At 38.5% G+C, this 19,946-nt stretch overlaps 1 protein-coding gene across 2 annotated transcripts in view; it reads left to right on the top strand.

The window, feature by feature from the left end:
• The window catches only part of LOC100729089 (argonaute RISC component 4), a 43,424-nt gene extending 25,582 nt beyond the window's left edge, over positions 1-17,842 (top strand). For both annotated transcript variants that reach the window (XM_063236068.1, XM_005008473.3), the window contains exons 14-18: positions 2,050-2,365; positions 2,504-2,638; positions 9,616-9,717; positions 9,969-10,168; positions 14,034-17,842. In XM_063236068.1, coding sequence (XP_063092138.1) covers positions 2,050-2,365; positions 2,504-2,638; positions 9,616-9,717; positions 9,969-10,168; positions 14,034-14,142 — 862 coding nt within the window. In that variant the 3' untranslated portion in view covers positions 14,143-17,842. The remainder of the gene's footprint in view (positions 1-2,049; positions 2,366-2,503; positions 2,639-9,615; positions 9,718-9,968; positions 10,169-14,033) is intronic.
• The last annotated feature ends 2,104 nt before the right edge of the window (positions 17,843-19,946 follow it).

Raw genomic sequence — 19,946 nt, forward strand, 5'->3', positions numbered from 1 at the left:
CTGTCTCTGTATTTTTCTCTCCCTCCTTCTGTCTTAAAGTTCTAGGGATAAAACCCAGGCCAGGTGCTCTCCCACTGAGCTGCATCCCCAGCCCCCAAAAGTTCTTAATGTTAATAAAACTGAGTTTAATTAGTATTTATATGTTTTGCTAAGAAACTTCACTTCCCCTTCCCTTGACCTCATCTGCCTGTGTTGAAATTTGAATTTGTCAGATTTACTCTAGAGTAACCAAGCACCAAAACTGGCAATGATTCCTTACACTGACTGAGTGTAAGGAAAGCTATGTTTTGCTGCCGGTGTAAATTTTTAAGATTTCCAGGCCTCAATTCCTTATCTATCAAGATGCTACTACTACCTTGTCAACTCTAACATAGTATTTTTGGGGCTGGGGATTTAGCTCAGCGGCATAAGCACCTGCCTTGCAAGCAGGCAGTCGTGAGTTTAATCCCCGGTACCGATTTAAAAAAAAAAAAATAGTATTTTTATGTGAAATTCTATAGGTAAGGGTAATTCAAAAATTTAAAATTTTTAAATTCAGCATGAATCATTGCCATTCTTGAGAAGGTGAAGTTGAGTGCCTTACTTTTACATAGTTGTATCACTATTCTCATTTTTGTCTTAGAATGAAACTTCTAGATAAATAAATCCTTTCAGAAACATTAGTGATAAAGCATGCAAGTTAAGGAAAGCATGCAAGTTCACCTGAAGTCTGATATCATTTGATTTTACCACAAACATTTGAAATACTATAACATGACCTAGAGTGTATATTTTGGTGTCAACTTCTTGGGTTTAGATTATGCTGTTACCACTTTCTAGCTGTGCAATCTCTTATGTCTCATTTTTAAAATCTGGGAAAGAAATGATTTTACCACTCACAGAATTGTTGTGAAGAGTGAATCAGTTAACACACGAGGAGTACCCAGCACAGTACCTGGTACATACTATAGTGACTGATTATGCCTATATGTCTGCTGTTACTAACTGCTCCGTACTGTGTTTTGTGACAATATAGAAATAAATATAACACAGGCTCTGCCCTTGTGGAATCTCCTCTTAGTGCCCATCAGATTATCAGATTTGAGATATCCCCTGGATTATACTTTAAGAATCAATACTTATAGACCCAAATCCTACCTTTAAGAATTTTTTAAAACTTCATACCATTTTTTAATCTCCCATCTTTGGACTAGCTTTGACCAAAGAAGCATGCATGATATTTTTCTCTTTGATTCTGTAGAAAAATCAACACTAAATAAATGAATTCACCCTTTCAACAAATATTTATTGAGTGCCAACTATGAGCGAAGCAGTGTTGTAGGCAATAGGATTATAGAAGTGACTAGAACAAGACAACAAAATTCCTATCCTTATAAAGAGCTTACTTTTGTGAGTATAAGGACTAAAAAAAGTAATGAAAGATGGAACTATGTAATGTATATTATGAGATAAATACTATGGAGAAAAATAAAGCCAGGAAACAGATAGACTTAATCTTGTTCCTTAAATCTCATTTTAAAGAGAATTTGAGTTTTTGTTGTTAGGACTTTCTTCCAATGGAAAATATCTGTCTTTTAAGACTGTGTCTGTGAAGCTGAGGATTTAGTTCAGTAGCATAAGCACCTGCCTGGCAAGCACAAAGTCATAAATTTGGTCCCTAATACACACACACAAAAAGATTATATTGGGGCTGGGGATTTAGCTCAGTGGCATAAGCGCCTGCCTTGCAAGCATGTGGTCATGAGTTCAATCCCTGGTACCAGTAAAAATACAAAAAAAAAAAAAAAAAAAAAAAAAAATTATATCGGGCTGGGGATTTAGCTCAGCGGCATAAGCGCCTGCCTTAAAAGCAGGCAGTCGTGAGTTCAATCCCCGGTACCGATAAAAAGGAAAAAGACCAAAAAAAAAAAAAAAAAAACCAAACAAACAAAAAAATCTATTTTTAAAAAAATCATTTTTATTTACTTACTTATTTTTGGATACACTTTTTCTAGACCCAAACATTTTTACCTGTACGTTTAAATGGCACTATGTCTTTAATCTGAACAGGCCCTCAGTATTCCAGCAACCTGTCATCTTCCTGGGAGCAGATGTCACACACCCACCAGCGGGAGATGGGAAGAAACCCTCCATTGCTGCAGTGGTGGGCAGTATGGACGGCCACCCTAGCCGGTACTGCGCCACAGTCCGGGTACAGACTTCTCGGCAGGAAATCTCTCAGGAGCTCCTCTACAGCCAGGAGGTCATCCAGGACCTGACTAACATGGTTAGGGAACTGCTGATCCAGTTCTACAAATCCACACGCTTTAAACCCACTCGAATCATCTACTACCGTGGAGGGGTATCTGAGGGACAGATGAAACAGGTACCCTTCTTAGCCTGGCGTTGCCTTCGGGTCTTTAAGAATCTAAAGGAGCTTCCACCCTTCTGCCATTCTGCAAATCAGAAATAGGGAATGTTAGTGGAGTTCTCAATGAAACCTAATTCTGTTTCTATCTCCTAGGTAGCTTGGCCAGAACTAATAGCAATTCGAAAGGCATGTATTAGCTTGGAAGAAGATTATCGGCCAGGAATAACATACATTGTGGTGCAAAAGAGACATCACACCCGACTCTTCTGTGCAGATAAAACAGAAAGGGTAAAAAGATGTAATATAAGCTTCATTACCTGATGTTGTGACAAGCCAGTGTGCTTTTTGTTGTTGTTTTGATGCTTGTGATTGAACCCAGAGCCTCCTGCATATTAAGTACCTTACTCCTCTACCAGTGAATTATATCTCAGGCCTTGAGTGTGGTTAGTTGTTTGCCCTTTTGTTTTGAGATAGATTGGTCTGTGTAACCCAGAGTGGCCTTGAACTGTAGACCCTCCTGCCTCAGCCTTCTGAGTGCTGGGATTACAGGCCTGCACTACTGAATGTGTTTTCCAGTGGCCATGTTTACATTTTGCTCCCTAAAAGTAGAAAAACAGCAATAATTGTGCTAACTGCTTTTGAGTTTAGATAACCAATTCTGAATGATACAAGTTCCAAGAATGAATGTAAATATATTGGGAATATTTTGAGGAATATTAATGACAAGGTATCTTTTACTATAATCATTTTTTAAAATTTAAACTCACCACATTTTTTAAAGTCAGCCCTTATGTTTCTTTTGTGTCACAGAAATAATAGTTTCTACCTGAGCATCATGGTGCAGGCCTGTAATTCTAGCTACAAGGCCAGCCTGAACTATAATAGACTGAGAACCTATCTAAAAGAAAAAAAAGAAAGAAAGAGTGAGCTAGTTTTTAGGTTTTTTGTTTTTAATGGCGGGACATTGTTATCTGTTGAAATTTATTTTTGCTACTTTTTACTGCTACTACCTAATCCTGCAGTTGCAAGACACGGAGAAGAATTTCTTTCTCAAGTGATTTTTATATCAGTGCAGTGGATTCTTTATTTCTTTGTTTGATGTTTTTCTGTTTTTGTTTTTGTTTTAGATGGGGGAGGGTCTTGCTTTGTTACGCATGCTGGTTGATTTCTTAGGCTGAAGTGATCCTTCTGCCTCTGCCTACCAAGTACTGGGATTATACGCATGCACCACTGCTGGGAAACTTTACTTCTTTAATATTTTTTAATAACATTATTTCATCTTGCCCAGCTTCTCCCTGATCTATTGCTTTCCCAGGGAGATCAGATATTTCTATTACTTAGGCATGAAATTGCATTGCCTATGCCCAGTAGTTTCTAGTACACCTTTTGTTTTTCATCTCCAGATCAAGAATACTGCTTCTTTTTGTGTGTGTGAATTGTTAAAGGGCTAAGGTTCTTTTCTCCATTGGTCCAGATCTACCCATCAGCCTAGATTAAAAGTGTTGTCTTCTAAATTGCCCAGACTGTGACTCAGTAATGCCTTTTAGGCTTGCTAATATGAATTCTTTGAACTTTTACCTGATATCTAGGGATAAAATGTTCTGCTCCCCCACTTTTAACTGCTGTGACCACCTCTCCATCCCTTTTGAACTTGCTATCCATGTAGCTTTAGGACTTAGACTATCCTTTCAAAACTCCAAACTATCTCATAATTCTATTCTTTACTATCCAGTATCACTAGTTACCTTTAAATATTGATAGTCCCAGTTCTCAGTTTATTTTATATCTCGGCCTCTATCAGCATCTCCAATTCTCTAACTATACCTCTTGTAAATCCCCTATTCTGAATCAGTCCACTTGCCCTCTTTCTTTGCTGCTACTCTCAGGCTGATGGGAGTTGCTAGTGGAAAAAAATAATTTATTTAATCAAGAACTATATTGTAAAAAAAAAAAAAAAGAACTATATTGTAAATACATCATAGTAAATCTCAGCTAGCCCTTGGGTGCTGTGGTTTTGAAACTTTGCCACTACGCTGTCCATTATGCCTTCATTGCCAACCAAGTCCTGTCTTCTATTTTCCCCATAAAAGAGGAAGACACAAGTTTCTCAGCTGCCTCTCTTCTATCTTCAAACTTGGTTAAAGCTTTTCTTTCCTTCCTTCTGTAGCACTGGAGTCTTGTACAAGTTAGGTAAGTGCTCTGTCACTCAGGCTCTCCCTCAGTCCCAAACTTTCTCTTTAATCTCATCATTTATTTGTTTATTAGTTCCAAAATCTGTATTTCCAGCCCTATGTATGAACTGGATGCAGCTTCTGATCAGTACTTCTAGTTACCTACTGGTTGTATTTACTTAGATGCTCAGCAGGCTTGTATCAGTCAAGGTAGGCTAGGCTGTACAGTGCTAATAACAAGAAACCAGTCTTTGTGGCTTGCAGAGATTTTTTCTTGCTAACATTACACATTCAGCTGAGACCTGTTGTCCACCCTCTGGCACCTAGACTAGCAGGCACATATATCTGGAATGTTGCCAGTTGTGGTGTTAAGGGCAAAAAAAACAAGTGACAAGCCATGGGCTGACTCTTAAGCTTCTTCCCGGAAGAAACACATTTCAGACCACATTCTATCAGCCAAGGCAAGTCACATGGCCGTTTTGAGATAATTGGGTGGGGACGTATAATCCTCCTCCAGGGAACGGCACAGGAATATTTGGCATCAGTAATACAATCTACCACAGGCATTTTAAGCAGAACACGTCTAAACCTAACACTTACTGTTTTATCCCTGTCCAAAACCTTTTCCTCCCCCAATTTTCCTTTTATTCGGTTACTTGGCACCATGGTCTATTAAATCAGCCAAGCTGGAAAATTCAGAGTTGTCTTTAAATTCTTCTCCTCTCTCATGTTTCCCCATGCCCAGTCAGTCAAACAGTCCTCTTGCATTTCCCAAAATCTGTTTCAGTATTTCCTCTTGTGTGTTCCTATTGCCCAAGGCAGAACTCATCCATATTGTAGGACACTCTTAACAGATTCCCTGTCTCCATTCCTCCTTCACCAGGAATGTATCCTCTACCCTGCTGTCAGGGGAAGGATTTTAAAATGTAGATCTCATCCCATCACTCCAGGGCTCAAATCTTCTGGTACTCCTCTATTGCTTACCAAACACCTTCCTATCCTGATCAGTTGTTGGTGATGTTGTTTGATTTTTATTATTTTATTTATTTATTTATTTTTGGTCTTTTTCGTTTTTATCGGTACCAGGGATCAAACTCATGACTGCCTGCTTGGAAGGCAGGCGCTTATGCCGCTGAGCTAAACCCCCAGCCCCTGATTTTTATGTTTTAATTTTTTTTTTTTTTTTACTACTGAGAATTGAGCCCAGGGCCTTGCACTAAGCTGCATCTCCTCCAGCCCTTTTTATTTTTTTTGTGTGTATGGCCCTTGAGATTAAACCCAGGACCTTCACACTGAGCTATCTTCCAATATCTCTCTTTTTTTGTTTTAATTTTTGTTTTGAGGCAAGGCCTCACTAAGTTGCTAAATTGCATAGACTGGCCTTCAAACTTGCAGTCCTCCTGCATTAACTTCCCAGAGTTCTAGGGTGACAGTCATATGCTATTATCATATGTTCTTTCGTATCAACCCTTTCCTTATGTCCTGCCCCCACTCATTCATGAATTCAGTTCTATAATTTTATCTTTCCCAGGATATCATATAACTATTTTTTTTTTTTTTTTTGTCTTTTTCCTCTTTATCGGTACCAGGGATCAAACTCACGACCGCCTGCTTGCACGGCAGGTGCTTATGCCGCTGAGCTAAATCCCCAGCCCCCTCAGAATAGCATATAATAAAAACATGTAGACTTTGAATCTGGCTTCTTTCACTAATATATACATTGGAGATTCTTCTAAATTATTGGGTATGTCAATAATGTTTTATTTTTTTATTATTGAATGGTGTTTCATGACATAGGTAATCCATAGTTTGCTTACCTATTCCTCAGTTTAAAAATATTTGAAGTGTTTTTAAGTCTTCATTCCACTTCCCTGTTTAGTTCCTACTTTTAGCCTATAAGACATGGTTCAGTGATTCCCTCCGTATGCCCTTATCACATTGCACTGCCACTGTAGTGCTTATGTTGTGTATTGTCTGCAGGAAGTCAGATTTATTATTTTTTTCTGACTCTGGCTTTCATCTCCAACATATGCTGCACAGCCCAGCACATGAATGCTCATGCAATAACTGTTGAATTGAATATGCTTGGGTTCGATGTTCAGAGAAGCATCTTCTCTGAACGCTTTCATTTGTAAAACCCAAGCTTTTGGGGGAAGGAGGGGCGTAAATGGGAATCCAGTAGCTTTACACTAATTATTGTGTATGTCCCATCCCATTTTAGCCGACGGGGTCTTCCTAAATTGCCCAGACTGGGTTCGAATTTGTGATCCACTTCAGCCTCCCATAGTGTCATGTTTACATGTGTGTTTCTCCATGTCTAGCTCCAAAAGTTTCTAGGAAAAGATCCTATCGTCAAATAAAGGATCTAGAAAATTTTATAGTAGAAACCCTTTATTATATTTTTTGTTTTTTGTGATGCTAGAGATTGAACCCAGGGTCTTGCGCATGCCAGATAAGCCCTCTACCACTGATCTACACCCTTAATCCCTTTTGAGTTATTGCTTCTCAGATTTGACCATAAAACATTTAAACACTTTTTTTTTTTTTTTTTTTTTTTTTTGTCTTTTTGAGGCAGGGTCTCACCATGCAGTTCAGGCTGGCCTTGGGCTCACTTTGTAGCTCAGGCTGGTCTTGAACTTGCAACAATCCGCCTGCCTCAGCCTCCTTAGTGCTGGGATTACAAGAATGCGCCACCACACCTGGTTTAAACACATTTTATAAAAGTAATGTTCCTAAAGAATACACTTGCTGGGGATTTAGCGCAGTAGCATAAGCGCCTGCCTGGCAAGTGTGAGGTCCTGAGTTCGATCTTGGGGAAGAAAAAAAAAAAAAGTACACTTTGAGGCAGAAATACTAAAGTCATTATTACAGTATTTCCTCACCCATAGCAAGTCTGTTCCAAGGCACCCAAGTGGATATCTGAAATCTTGTATAGTACCAAACCCTATATATACTATGTTTTTTTCCTATGTGTATTTATTTGTGATAAAGTTTAATTTATAAATTAGGAACAGAAAGAGAACAACAGCAACAATAATAAAACAGAGCCCTATACTGAAATACATGTATGTGAATATAGAATATGAATGTGGTCTCACACCGCCCCATATCTAAATTCCTCATTGATGACGGTAATACTTTTGTAGCTTGGTTGATTCCAGGTAACTGAAACTGTGGAAAACAAAACCTAGGATAAGGGGGAGATGCTATAACTTTATACTTCCTGTGGTTCAATTAGGGATCCAAGTTGGCTTATGAATTTGATGGAACTACTTTCAGAGTTTTTGTATGCATTGTTTTATGATCTTTAGCAAAAGGTAGCATTAGTTAGAATAAACTCTTGTTAGCTTTATTCTTCTGTCTGAATCAACTTCCTTGTATTGAACTCTGCTATGCAGCAGAACAGTGATCAAATAGCAAGACTCGGGGCTGGGGATTTAGCTCAGCAGCATAAGCGCCTGCCTTGTAAGCAGGCAGTCGTGAGTTCGATCCCTGGTACCGAAAAAGACAAAAAAATAAAAATAAAAATAAAAAAAATAGCAAGACTCAACTCCATTCCTTGTAAATGTATTTTGTTGTTGTTGTTGTTGTTGTTGTTGTTTTTTGGTACCAGGAATAAGACTCACAATTTTGCGCTTGCCAGGCAGGCACTATGCTGCTGAGCTGTGTCTCCAGCCCCACTTTGTAAATGATTTCCTGAAATTTCCCTCTCTGGTCAGAAGTGCTTTGATCACCAAAGAACTGCAGAATCTTAGTCCAAGAGATCATCACCTAATATAGATAATCAGCTGAGATACAATGATTTTATGATTTAAGGTACATACCTGGGGCCCAGTAATATAGCTCAGCAGCGTACCATCTGACTGGCAAATGTGAGGTCCTGAGCTCAATTTGCAGTACCAAAAAAAAAAAAGGTAACAGCTGGAAGGCTAGGCCTTGATCTGAAACTTGTTTCTTAACCTCATTTCCTTGCTTGCTTTCTAATAATCCTTTGCTAGATACTTTTGTTTATTCTCTTTTTGAGACAAGCTCATCAAGTAGCTCAGTCTGGCCTTGAATTCACTTGTAGCCCAGGCTGGCCTCGAACACATGCACTTCTTCCATATCAGCCTCCCAAATGCAAGGATTACAGGTGTGCGCCACCACACCCAGTTTGCAGTTTCCTTTATTGATCCCATAAAAGCATTAGTTTTGTTGAACCTAATGAACCAATTCAAAGATTCCTTCCTCTTAACTTTTACTAAAATAGTGAGGTCTGGGGCTGGGGATTTAGCTCAGTGGCATAAGCGTCTGCCTTGCAAGCAGGCAGTCGTGAGTTCGATCCCTGGTACTGATAAAAAGGAAAAAGACAAAAAATATAAATAAATTAAATAAAATAAAATAGTGAGGTCTGCTGTCACACATCTGTAATCTCAGTATTCTGGGAGGCTGAATTGAGACAGTAAATTCGATCCTGAACTGGGCAATTTACTGATTTAGCAAGACCGTGTCTCAAAATAAAAAAGGGCTAAAGTGGGGTGTTTCTCAGTTCAAAGAACCTGGGTTTAATCCCCTTTACTGGGCAGGCAGGTAAGGGTAGGGAGACCATTTACTAAATATTGTGGATATTTGTTTTCTCCTAAGGAGTAAAACTGACCCCCCAATTTCAAGAAATGTGTGTGGGGGTATATGTGTGCGTCTGTGTGTGCATTTCTTTGTGTACATGCTAGGTTAGTGCTCTAATACCAAGGCCCTAACACTTAAATGTTATTTTTACCCTTTTGTGAACATAACTGTGTCAAAAAAAAGAACATACTGTGTCTTATCTACAAATAGATATCAGCGCTGCAGCACAAAACCACGGGTAAAATAATTTTTTGTTTGGATTCTCCTAGAAAGACTACTGAGAAAATACTTTAGAATAAAATGTTCTGGTTAAGGGAGAGTGTCTCAGGATTCAACATCTGAATTAAACTGATTTTCAGGACTTCACTTTAAAGCAGTTTATCAACTTGATAGCAATTAGCACATCAAAAAAAAGATGACATATACAGCTTGGCACTTTGATGATTAATTCCTGTTTTGTTTTTGGTTTGTTTGTTTTGTTTTTGCTAGGTGGGGAAAAGTGGTAATGTACCAGCAGGAACTACAGTGGATAGCACCATCACACATCCGTCTGAGTTTGACTTTTACCTCTGTAGTCATGCAGGAATTCAGGTAATTTGGAAGCTGGTCCAGATCTTTGACTTGATAAGGAGATGTCTGCCAATTGAGTGACTAACTTGAGTAGACTTGTTACTGAAGAGTGTACTTAATTTTGTTAATACTTACATCCTAGAATTGTTCGAGGGATCTGCTTCTCAGGGCACTAGAAACATTTCTGAGTTTCGGGATTAAGTTTCAGTTCCTCTCCTCTCATGTATTCAACCCATGTGACAAATATTTTAACCCTGAAACTCTCTCTCCAGGGAACGAGCCGTCCTTCACATTACCAAGTCTTATGGGATGATAACTGCTTCACTGCAGATGAGCTCCAGCTACTGACCTACCAGCTGTGTCACACCTATGTGAGGTGCACACGCTCAGTCTCTATTCCAGCCCCTGCATATTATGCCCGGCTTGTGGCATTCAGGGCAAGGTATCATCTGGTGGATAAAGATCATGACAGGCAAGTCTCTTAGGCACAATAAATCTTTCTATTTTACCAGCATGTTTTTAAAAAATGAGCTTCTACGAAAACACTTTTAAAGATAGAAACTTTCTTTTAGGATTTAAACTGCAAGGAGCAAATCAAATTGCAGAATCTTTGAAAGCTTATAATGTGGCTTTTGGTCCAAGAAGTGCTCAGGCTTGTTTATACTTGTGTCTCGAAAGGAGTCTGATTTGGAGCTGCTTGTAGTTTTTCCCATATAGCCAAATGCTTTTCAGTTCTTTTTAGGTCTTGTGTAGCCTCAAAAGGTGGCCAGCACAATCACAGCAGTCACTGGCCTATGAATTCCAGTTTGTGCAAGGGAGTCTGACTGGTTCATTGGCGTTCTGAACAGTTCAGAAGAATTCACCAGAGTGAACCTGTAAATGCGTGTGGAGGCAGGGGTGAGCCATTCTCACCTCTAAATAGAAATCTCAAGAGAATCAGACATTTTGAACTATTACTGAACTACTATTAAGTAATTAACAAGCTTTTGCATAATTTTCTTTTTCAAATGAAGTATAGCCATTTTGGGGATCTTCCTTAAGTCTGAATTCAGCAGCTACATAGTAGACATTCCACTGCAAGTCTATTTCTGTAAGAGTTGAAAATACGCCATAGAAAATGCCCAGCTGTGGCTTTGTACCTTCCATTCTGCAATATGCATTCATTTAACACATTTATTATGTATTGACTGTGTGCTAGAGGTACCAGGATGAGTAAGACATATTTCTAGCTGATAGGGATTTTTATGCTTCAGTATGGGAGAAAATACAAGCAAATGTAGAACTGACAAAAAGTTCAAATCAGTATAGATAAAAATACAATGGAAGATTTTTTTGGTTTGGTGGGTGGGATTTGGCTTACAAAGAACAGAAAAGATTTTTCCAGGCAGAGGGAACAATGAACAAAAAGAAGAGAAAGCAAATGACATGTTTGGACAATAGCAAGTTTTCTTTGGCTGGAGCATATTAAAAGGGCCAGCAGGCATGAGACTAGAAAAGTATTTTAGAGCAAAATTGTCTTTGTTGAACGTAAAAATTGATGGCACACACTTGCAGTCCCATCACTTTGAGAGGGCTGAAGCAGGAAGATCACAAGTAGTTTGAGTCCACCCTGGATAACTTAGTGACTTACCCAGATCTGGTCTCAAAATAAAAAACTAAAATAGGGCTGGGGATGTAGCTTAGTGTGAAACATCATGAAACAAACAAAACGAAACACCTTATTTTTGGAATAGAAGAAACAGGATTTAACAGTCAACTGAGTCTGAGTGACAAATGAGAAGATACAAAGATGACTAAGGTTTTGAACCTAGATGACACAGATAGTAATAATCCTTAAAAAAAAGAGGCTGAGCCTTTTGGCTGTCAACAGTGCCTAGCAGTTGGCAAGAACAAACACCCTACAAAAGGCAGCAAAAAGTCCACAAGGATTGAGACAGGAGAATTGCAAGTTTGAACCCAGTGGACAACTTTGACTTAGAGAGACCATGTCTCAAAATACAAGATAAAAAAGAGTGGGCTATACCAGGCATGGTGGCTAACGTTTGTAATCCCAGCACTCTGGAGGCTGAGGTGGGAGGATCATTGCGAGTTCAAGACCAGCCTGGGCTACAAAGTGAGCTCGAGGCCAGCCTGAACTGCATAGCGAGACCCTGTCTCAAAAAAAAACAGAAAAAAAAAAAGGTGGGCTAGGCATGTGTCTCAATGCGAAGGCCTTGGGTTCAAGTCCTAGTACTGAAAAGAGAGAGAAAGAGAGTCACAGAGAGAGAGAGAGGGAGGGAGGAAGAGAAATTAGCAAGCCTGGAAGAAAGTGGTTGATCCATTTTTTAAGAAACACTGGTAAGATATAAATTCACCACTATGTTCAGTGTAAGAACTATTAGAACAACACTAATCACAAGACTCAAGGAGCTGGGGCTGGAGATTTAGCTCAGCGGCATAAGCGCCTGTCTTGAAAGCAGGCAGTTGTGAGTTCGATCCTTGGTACCGGTAAAAATGAAAAAGCCAAAAAAAAAAAAAAAGACTCAAGGAGCCCAAATTGCATCTGATTGCCTCAGGAGTTGTATGTTTGAATGAGTTTTGCAGATGTACAGAATGATGAACTTGCATTTAGAAAATTAAAACTAATTGCTGAGGATTTTCTGGGTAAAACTGCCTAGCTAACTTCCATGGATCTTTCCAATGACAAATGTGTTTGATAGTTTAAAAAAAAACAGCTGACTGTGACCGAAGCTTATGTTGATAGCAAAACTACTGATGCTTATTTTATTTGTTTGGTGAACTGATGGTTCTTGTGTGTTTTTACTAAGAAGTACAGCAATCAGATATAGAAGACCTCTGATCCCCAGCACCAACAGGTCTACCAAATCAAGAAGACAACAATGGAAATTATGGCCAAAGAAATACAGACTCATGACTTCAAAGAAAGTCAATAAACTAACTTCAGATAATATTGGAAAAGGCATATAAAAAGCTTTCTGGTCATGATATTTTGATTAGAAAAATAAAAATACTGAGGAAACCCATATTTGAATTGAGAAAAGCCATACAGTTTCATGGTGAAGGAGTAGTTCTAAAAAAGCTACTGGGAAACAAGACAGGTGCTAACGTCAGGTGAGCTGAGAATATTAACCATCAGTTCAAGAATCTATTTAAGGGGCTGGGATGTAGCTCAGTGGCATAAGTTCCTGTCTTGCAAGCTCAAGGTCGTGAGTTTGATCCTCAGTACTGATAAAAAAAAAAAAAGAATCTATTTAAAGGGCTGGGAATATGGCTTAGAGGCACAGTGCTTGCTTGGCAAGCGTGAGATCATGAGTTAAATCCCTGGTACCAAAAATAAGTAAAAAGAACCTATTAAGAATCTTTTTAAAAATCAGATTTTTAAATAATGATAAGCAAAACATCATATTTGTGTGGAAGGGTAATTTACATTTTGCCAAGCTTTTTGTGTCATGTGGTACTCTTAAGAGGTATACTTAGAAATTATTCAAACAAAACATCAGAGTAATTAATTGTCCACGGGTTGCATAGCTAGTGAGAGGAAAGCAAGAAGAGGCTGGTCTCACAGTAACATTTACTGAGTATTGGGTTCCAGCACTGGGCTGGGCACTCAATTCATTCATTTAATAAATGGTTATTAGCTAGATCTGGCAGTGCACACCTGTAATCTCAGCACTCAGAAGGTTGAGGTAGGAAGATCACTGTGAGTCCAGTGCCCATATGGGATACATAATATGTTCAAGGCCAGTCTGAACTACATAGGGAGACTGTTTAAAAAAAAAAAAAAAAAAAAGATTATTGAGGCTATACTATGTACTTAGCTCTGGGGATACAGTGGTTAAATTGATAAATTTGCTGGTTTCTTGAGGTTTAACTTACTCTAGTAGATAAAGAAATAGTTATCCAATTAATAATTTTCATTTCAAGTATGTTTAGTGCCCTGAAAGAAAAATAGAGGGTTCTGTGAAAGCATGTTGCAGATGATACTGATCTAGACTTCGGAAGCAGAAAATATTACTATGAGGAAGTGACTTTTAACTGGAGCCTAAAGGATAAGTGGTAATTAATCAGATGTAACAGGCAGTAGAAATCCTTACATAGATACTATTAAAGATTTGGATCTTTGCAAATGTTAGTTTATTTAAGTCTAACAATCAAACTTTAAATGAATTGTTTTGCATTTTTCAATTGAGCAAATTGACATGTAGTGAGAAACTTTTTATGGGGCCCAGACTTGAGCCTAACATCTTGAATGCAGTACTATTTGTGCTAATTTGAATATGCAAAATTTGAAGCAGTCTTCTGTTAACACCTAGCTATTTGCTTTATTTTCATTTCAGTGCGGAAGGCAGTCATGTGTCAGGACAGAGCAACGGCCGGGATCCTCAGGCCTTGGCTAAGGCGGTGCAGATCCACCATGATACCCAGCACACGATGTATTTTGCCTGAGAGTTTCAGAAAAGGAACTCAACCAGTTTGGCACCCCATACAGCCTCAAAATGTTTCAAATGCCTACCACCTCTAGTTAGAGCCAAGTTGACTTCAGGTGGTCTTCTACCAGCAGCTCAGAATAGTTGCACTGAATCAATACTTCACAGCACTGTCTGATGCATCAACAAAATTGAGCCATTTTTTAAGAGTAGTAGATGTTTCTGATGCACTGGACAGAATGTTTACCTCAATGTGCAAAGGCTGATCAGCCTGAACTTTCTAAAGGACTTTACAAGAAGGGTTTCTATGGATTATTTTGCTAGCTGTGGTGTTCACCACATCCTTCTAGTCTTGTAAGAAAGAGTATTCTTTCTTTCTGTGTCCATTGAGTGGGGTGTGTGCATAAGTGAGAGAAAAAAAACCAAACAATCTACTTCACTTCAGTGTAACTATTTAGTTGGGTGGACCCGTAAACTTTTTAATGGAGATCTCTAACTTCGCACTGTAAATGCCTTTAATGAGCATTCATTTTTGAAAGTTTTACAGAGTATTATTAGTTTTACTACTTTATCTTACTGATCTCTGCAGACTTGTGCTGGTGCAAGTACAGGCTGTAGGCAATTGCACTATATTTGGCTGCAGAGTCAAAAAGGCAGTTCTCGTATTTGGTTGACTTTTGTGAATGTGTGTCTTACACAGGTGTAATGCATGTCACAGTGACAGATAACACTGCCGTGGTCAAAGTACTCATGTTTCTCCCTCTTTAGGAAAAAAATTAGCTTTTAGTATTTTTCCAAGTTTTCAAAAGTGCCCATATTATGCTGCTGTGTGGTTTGTTAGATCTGAATCATTTTTAAACTTTTCTCATAGAAAGTTAACTTTGGCAATAAGCATTTTTTTAAAGGCCCTCCTTTTCCTCTCTTGATGATGTAGTTTTTCTAGATGAGATTTTGGTATGATTTTGTCAGCTATTTCTTATATATCATAACCTGGCAATTTCTGAAACCAATCAGAAAGAACATATATTTCCATGCCTTTTTAAAGAATTGTTTTTACTAATTTTGTAGTCACAGTTAGTGTCCTGTCACTTTGTTTTAGAATAAGCTAGAACCAGGATACTTTTTTATTGGATAGGCATTACCAGTCCTTATAGGCACTTTGAGTGATGCTGCACTTCCAAAAATGTACCAGCATTGAACTTTTTTTTCCCTGGGAATCAAGATTACTCACACAATTATTCACAGTGCAATGTTTTTGCTTGTCTTTCAAGCTGAAAGAGATGGTGGGTTTTCTTTCCTTTTATTCAACTACACCTGTATAGAAATGGTTGATATTTCTTAATAGATTCTGGGTTCCACTCACAGGTTGACAGGATACCTTTCTTGTCCAAACAAAGGGAGTTGTCTGAAGCAAGGATCAATTAAAATGTAGGGGGAAATGTATTCTGTAATTAGTGTAGATAATGCTTTGTAATGGACAACAATTACATAGACTCTTCGTAATTCCAGCTACTGTTTCCCACTTCCCACTTCACTGACTTTACTGTTACTGTTATTCTGTACCCTGGAATGGCGGGAGTGGGAGATAAAGGACCCAGAGCTACCCTTCATAAGGCTGATGAAGGCTCTGGGCAGGAAGAGACAGACACAATGTGGTAAAAACAGTTTTGCCACCTCTGTGTAGAAACTGCTGCTGGGACACTCTGGATCAGATGATGAAAGGCATTTGCTTGAACTCATTAGTTGGTCCATATCTCTTAAATTAGCCTTCTTGAAATCCCAGCAATATACAACACTGTTTTTCTTCAGTCTTTTAAGCAAGCTTGTAAATACATTGAAGTTTACATTTTTGTGTGCTGTTACTCAGCGACACTACCAGTGTTTGCTGAAACTGATCTCTGAGAATTTTTGTCTTTGGAGTCCAATAGCTCATGGTGATGAGTACAGACATCCTTAATCTCTACATAGTGGGAAGAAAGCAAGTTCTGTGAGTGAAGCACAACATAGGCAAGAGTGAAGAGACGGAAGATGTTAATATCTTAAGATTTTCCTTTTTTGCAAATACCTCACTTGAATAATACAAATCAGGACATGTTGGTGAGGGGCTGGCTGCTGCTTTTATTCACACTTGTTCAGGGAGAGCACAGAAAATACCCTCCATCATGGCCGCTGTGGACCCAAGAGGAGAAAAACAAGCCTTGGAGGACGAAGGGGACTCTTTGGAGTCCAAGCTGTGAAGAACGCTGGCTGGCTGGCCAGTGGGCACCACACCTGCACTCGAGTGCCTCAGGCTCGCTTGTTAATATGGCGCAGCTGGAGCTCTCACCATATCCTGGCATCCATGGAGCAGAGGCGAGCCCAAGTGCCCAGAAGCCCTAATCCACTTGCCTGCAGTTGGGCTGTATGCTCAACCTAAGACTATACCGTTTGTAAGACCTCAGTCAGTCAGAGTACACTGGGGCCAATGAGCATGGTGGTGGAGGAAAAAGCCGGGAGGCCTATTTTTATAGGAAAACAGTCCCATTAAGGGTGCAATGCTGTCATTTTGGACAAAAGGAAAGAAATACAGAAGAAGTAGGATTATTGGGGGGGGGGGACTTGCAGAGGGGTGAATCTTTAAGAGATAACTACTGCACAGAGTTGCAGCAATACTATTGCAAGCAAGTCTGAAAGCAGTTTTAATTTAATTCGGCTTGACAGTTCTAATAGGTAACCCCCTCAAGACTAAATCGTTATGCATGTGTCAATCAATGGGAGGTGTGCATTCTCTAGATGTAGTATTAGGCTGTTTAGATTTTTTTTAATGCAGCCTATTTAGACACTGTCATGTGGTGTGAATGATTTAAATGTAGCAGTGCTAAAGAGTAACAGTTTGGGGATAAGGAGTGAGACATTTAAGAGAGTGGTGAAGACACAAATGTTGAACCAATTATGTTTTGTCATTGTTGTTAGCTGTTGAATCTTGAGAGGTTTGTAAAATGAACCAGCTGGCTTAATGGCAGCCAGCGTTCTGGGAAGACAGAACACATTCATTCTTACTGTAAATTCTATTTGCTGCTTCCAAAGGTGATGATTTAAAGCAGACATGTTCTATATGGTCTGTACTTTAGCACCTGGTGCCCAGCCTATTTCAGAGCTTACCTATCAGGCTCAACTATCTACCCCATTCCCAGGGGGAAAGATAATCCACTGTCTAACAGGACTCACCCTCTTCACCCTGCCCCATCAACCCTTTGTGGATGTGCTAGAAGATTTTCTTGCTCAATAGAAAAGTGGGAGCTCTGCTTTCATTTTAAGAAAGTGGAGGCTAAGGGCATTGTATCAATACTTCTTCAACTCCAAGAATCTTTCCTTAAAAAGTTACAGGAAAGATCTTATTGATTAACCATTTTCTTATCCCTTGCTATTGACATATTCATGCTTTTTCTATGTCTAGTGGCTGAAAAATGTTTGCATTTGTTCATTTGACTAATGGTGTGATTTTTGTTTCTATATCTTTAGAGTTGTAACGTTTCAAAATGTATTTTATGAAATTTGGACTGGATGTATGTCTCTAGCAATACGAGGTACTTTCTAAGCTATTAAGGGAGGGGAAACATCCCCATGATGAGATAAGATAATGGTTGTTTAAATTTTGCAAATTTTTTGGCCTGCAGGGATATTTTGTGTTCATGTGTCCAAAAAAAGAATAAATTGGCATTCGTGTGCCAAAAATTGTTTATCTTGTCAGTTGTCTAATTAAGTATGAAACACACTAGAAGGCAGCATACATGGTTAGTTTTTTTTTTTTTTTTTCTTTGTCTTTTTGAGACAGGGTCTCACTATACAGTTCAGTAGAACTCACTTTGTAGCCCAAGCTGGTCTCAAACTCGCAAACTCCTGCCTCAGCCTCCCCCATGATTGCTTTTTTTTTTTTTTTTTTTTTTATCGGTACCTGAGATTGAACTCACGACCGCCTGCTTGCAAGGCAGATGCTTATGCCACTGAGCTAAATCCCCAGCCCCTCACATGATTGCTTTTTAAAAGTAGTTTCATCAATTTGAGGAATTTGACAAGAAAAATGGAAAACTTTGTGCTTGTAACTGTTGGATCTCCTTATTTTAGGAATTGCTATTTGAGAATTTTCGAAGACCATCTCAGCACCATTTCACATATTGCTCTTACTGGAGCAATCTATGTAAGAGCTGTTTTAAGAAAAATGTGCAGTATTGGGGCTGGGGGTTTAGCTCAGCGGCATAAGCGCCTGCCTTGCAAGCAGGCAGTCGAGTTTGATCCCTGGTACCAAGGAAAAAGACAAAAAAATAAGTGCAGTATCAAAAGCTTATTTTGGCAGTGTATTTATAAGAATAACTTCTCCAGAAGGGAAACAATTCAGATGTACCCAACTTGGGGTTCTCCAGGGGTTTTTTTGTTTTTTGTTTTTTGTTTTTTTGGTGCCAGGAATCACACTCAGGACCTTGCACTTGGCAGACAGGTGTTTGTGCTGTTGAGCTATATCCTCATCTGTCTTCAGTCTTATGTCTGTCTGTCTTTTCTTTTTTAATTTATGCTACATACATACATGCAAGACCTCACACTGTATTGCCAGGATTGGTTTTGAACTCATATCCTTTTACTTTAACCTCCCATGTGGCTGGGATTATAGGTGTGAACTACTACATCCCATTCATGTTTTCTTTCTTTTTTTTTTTTTTTTTTTTGTTTCTTTAATTCTCAGCAAACTGAATGTAAAGCTATAATCCCAGCTACTCACTAGGCAGTAGTGGGAAGATTGTAAATTTGAGCTTAGCCTGAGCAATTTAGTGAGACTCTCAAAAACTCAGTTTGACATCATATCCTAGTGATATATGCATGCCCATCGTGATAGCAGCACAATTTATAATAGCTAGATCCTGGAAACCACCTAAGTGTCCATCAATTGAGGAATGTATAAAAAAGATGTATTTTTATACAACAGTACTACTCACCATAAAGAAGGATAAATTGGAGACTTTTACAGGTAAATGGATGACACTTGAAACCATACTCATAAGTGAAATAAATCAGACACGTGTAAATATATTGTCTCACAAGTGGGAGAAGCTGAAACATATATGTATGTATATGTATATATATATATATATATATATATATATATAAGACAGTTAAGATAGTTATACTACTGATTTCTCTAATTTCATTGAAGAGAAAGATTTGTGCTAGTATTGTTCAAATGGTTAAATGCAGATCTCTTTTGCTCTGGGTGAATGATTTGGGGGTGACAATGCACAGTGTATGTACTGTTGTTGCCCCAAATGACATGTTTTGAAATTTTTTTTTTTTCTCTTTGAAATAAAATGGATTTAAAAAAAAAAAAAAAAAAAAAAACTCAGTTTGACCTCAGTACCACAAAAAAAAAGTGGTATTGAGGCTAAGGCAGAAACAATGAGTGCAAAAACCAAAACATCTCAACATCAAAGTCCTTTCACTAAGTCATGGAAATGGCAGAGACAATGCAGAGATTTGCCCAATATGACCTGTTCTCAGGGAATATGACCTATTCTCAAGGAATTTATAGTTTACCAAGTAAGAAAGTTCTATGTGCAATTAAATCTACAAGAATGTAGGATTTTTTAAATTCTATCAGCACAATATCTCCTATATTTATCAGTTGTCAAGCATGAATCATAAATCAAATACATGCCAACATCTACTTAGGTGTGAACATGAAAAGCAAAAATTCTTTGAAGAGTTTATTCCATGTAGCACGGGGCAAGAGGAAGACAGAAAGGTGAACATAATTGGAGTGCCTAAAGTATGTCCTTTGCTTTATATCTTTAAACC

This window comes from Cavia porcellus, unplaced genomic scaffold (assembly GCF_034190915.1).
Source record: "Cavia porcellus strain 051 isolate PalLab524CR breed Dunkin Hartley unplaced genomic scaffold, mCavPor4.1 scaffold_25, whole genome shotgun sequence".
NCBI lineage: Eukaryota > Metazoa > Chordata > Mammalia > Rodentia > Caviidae > Cavia > Cavia porcellus.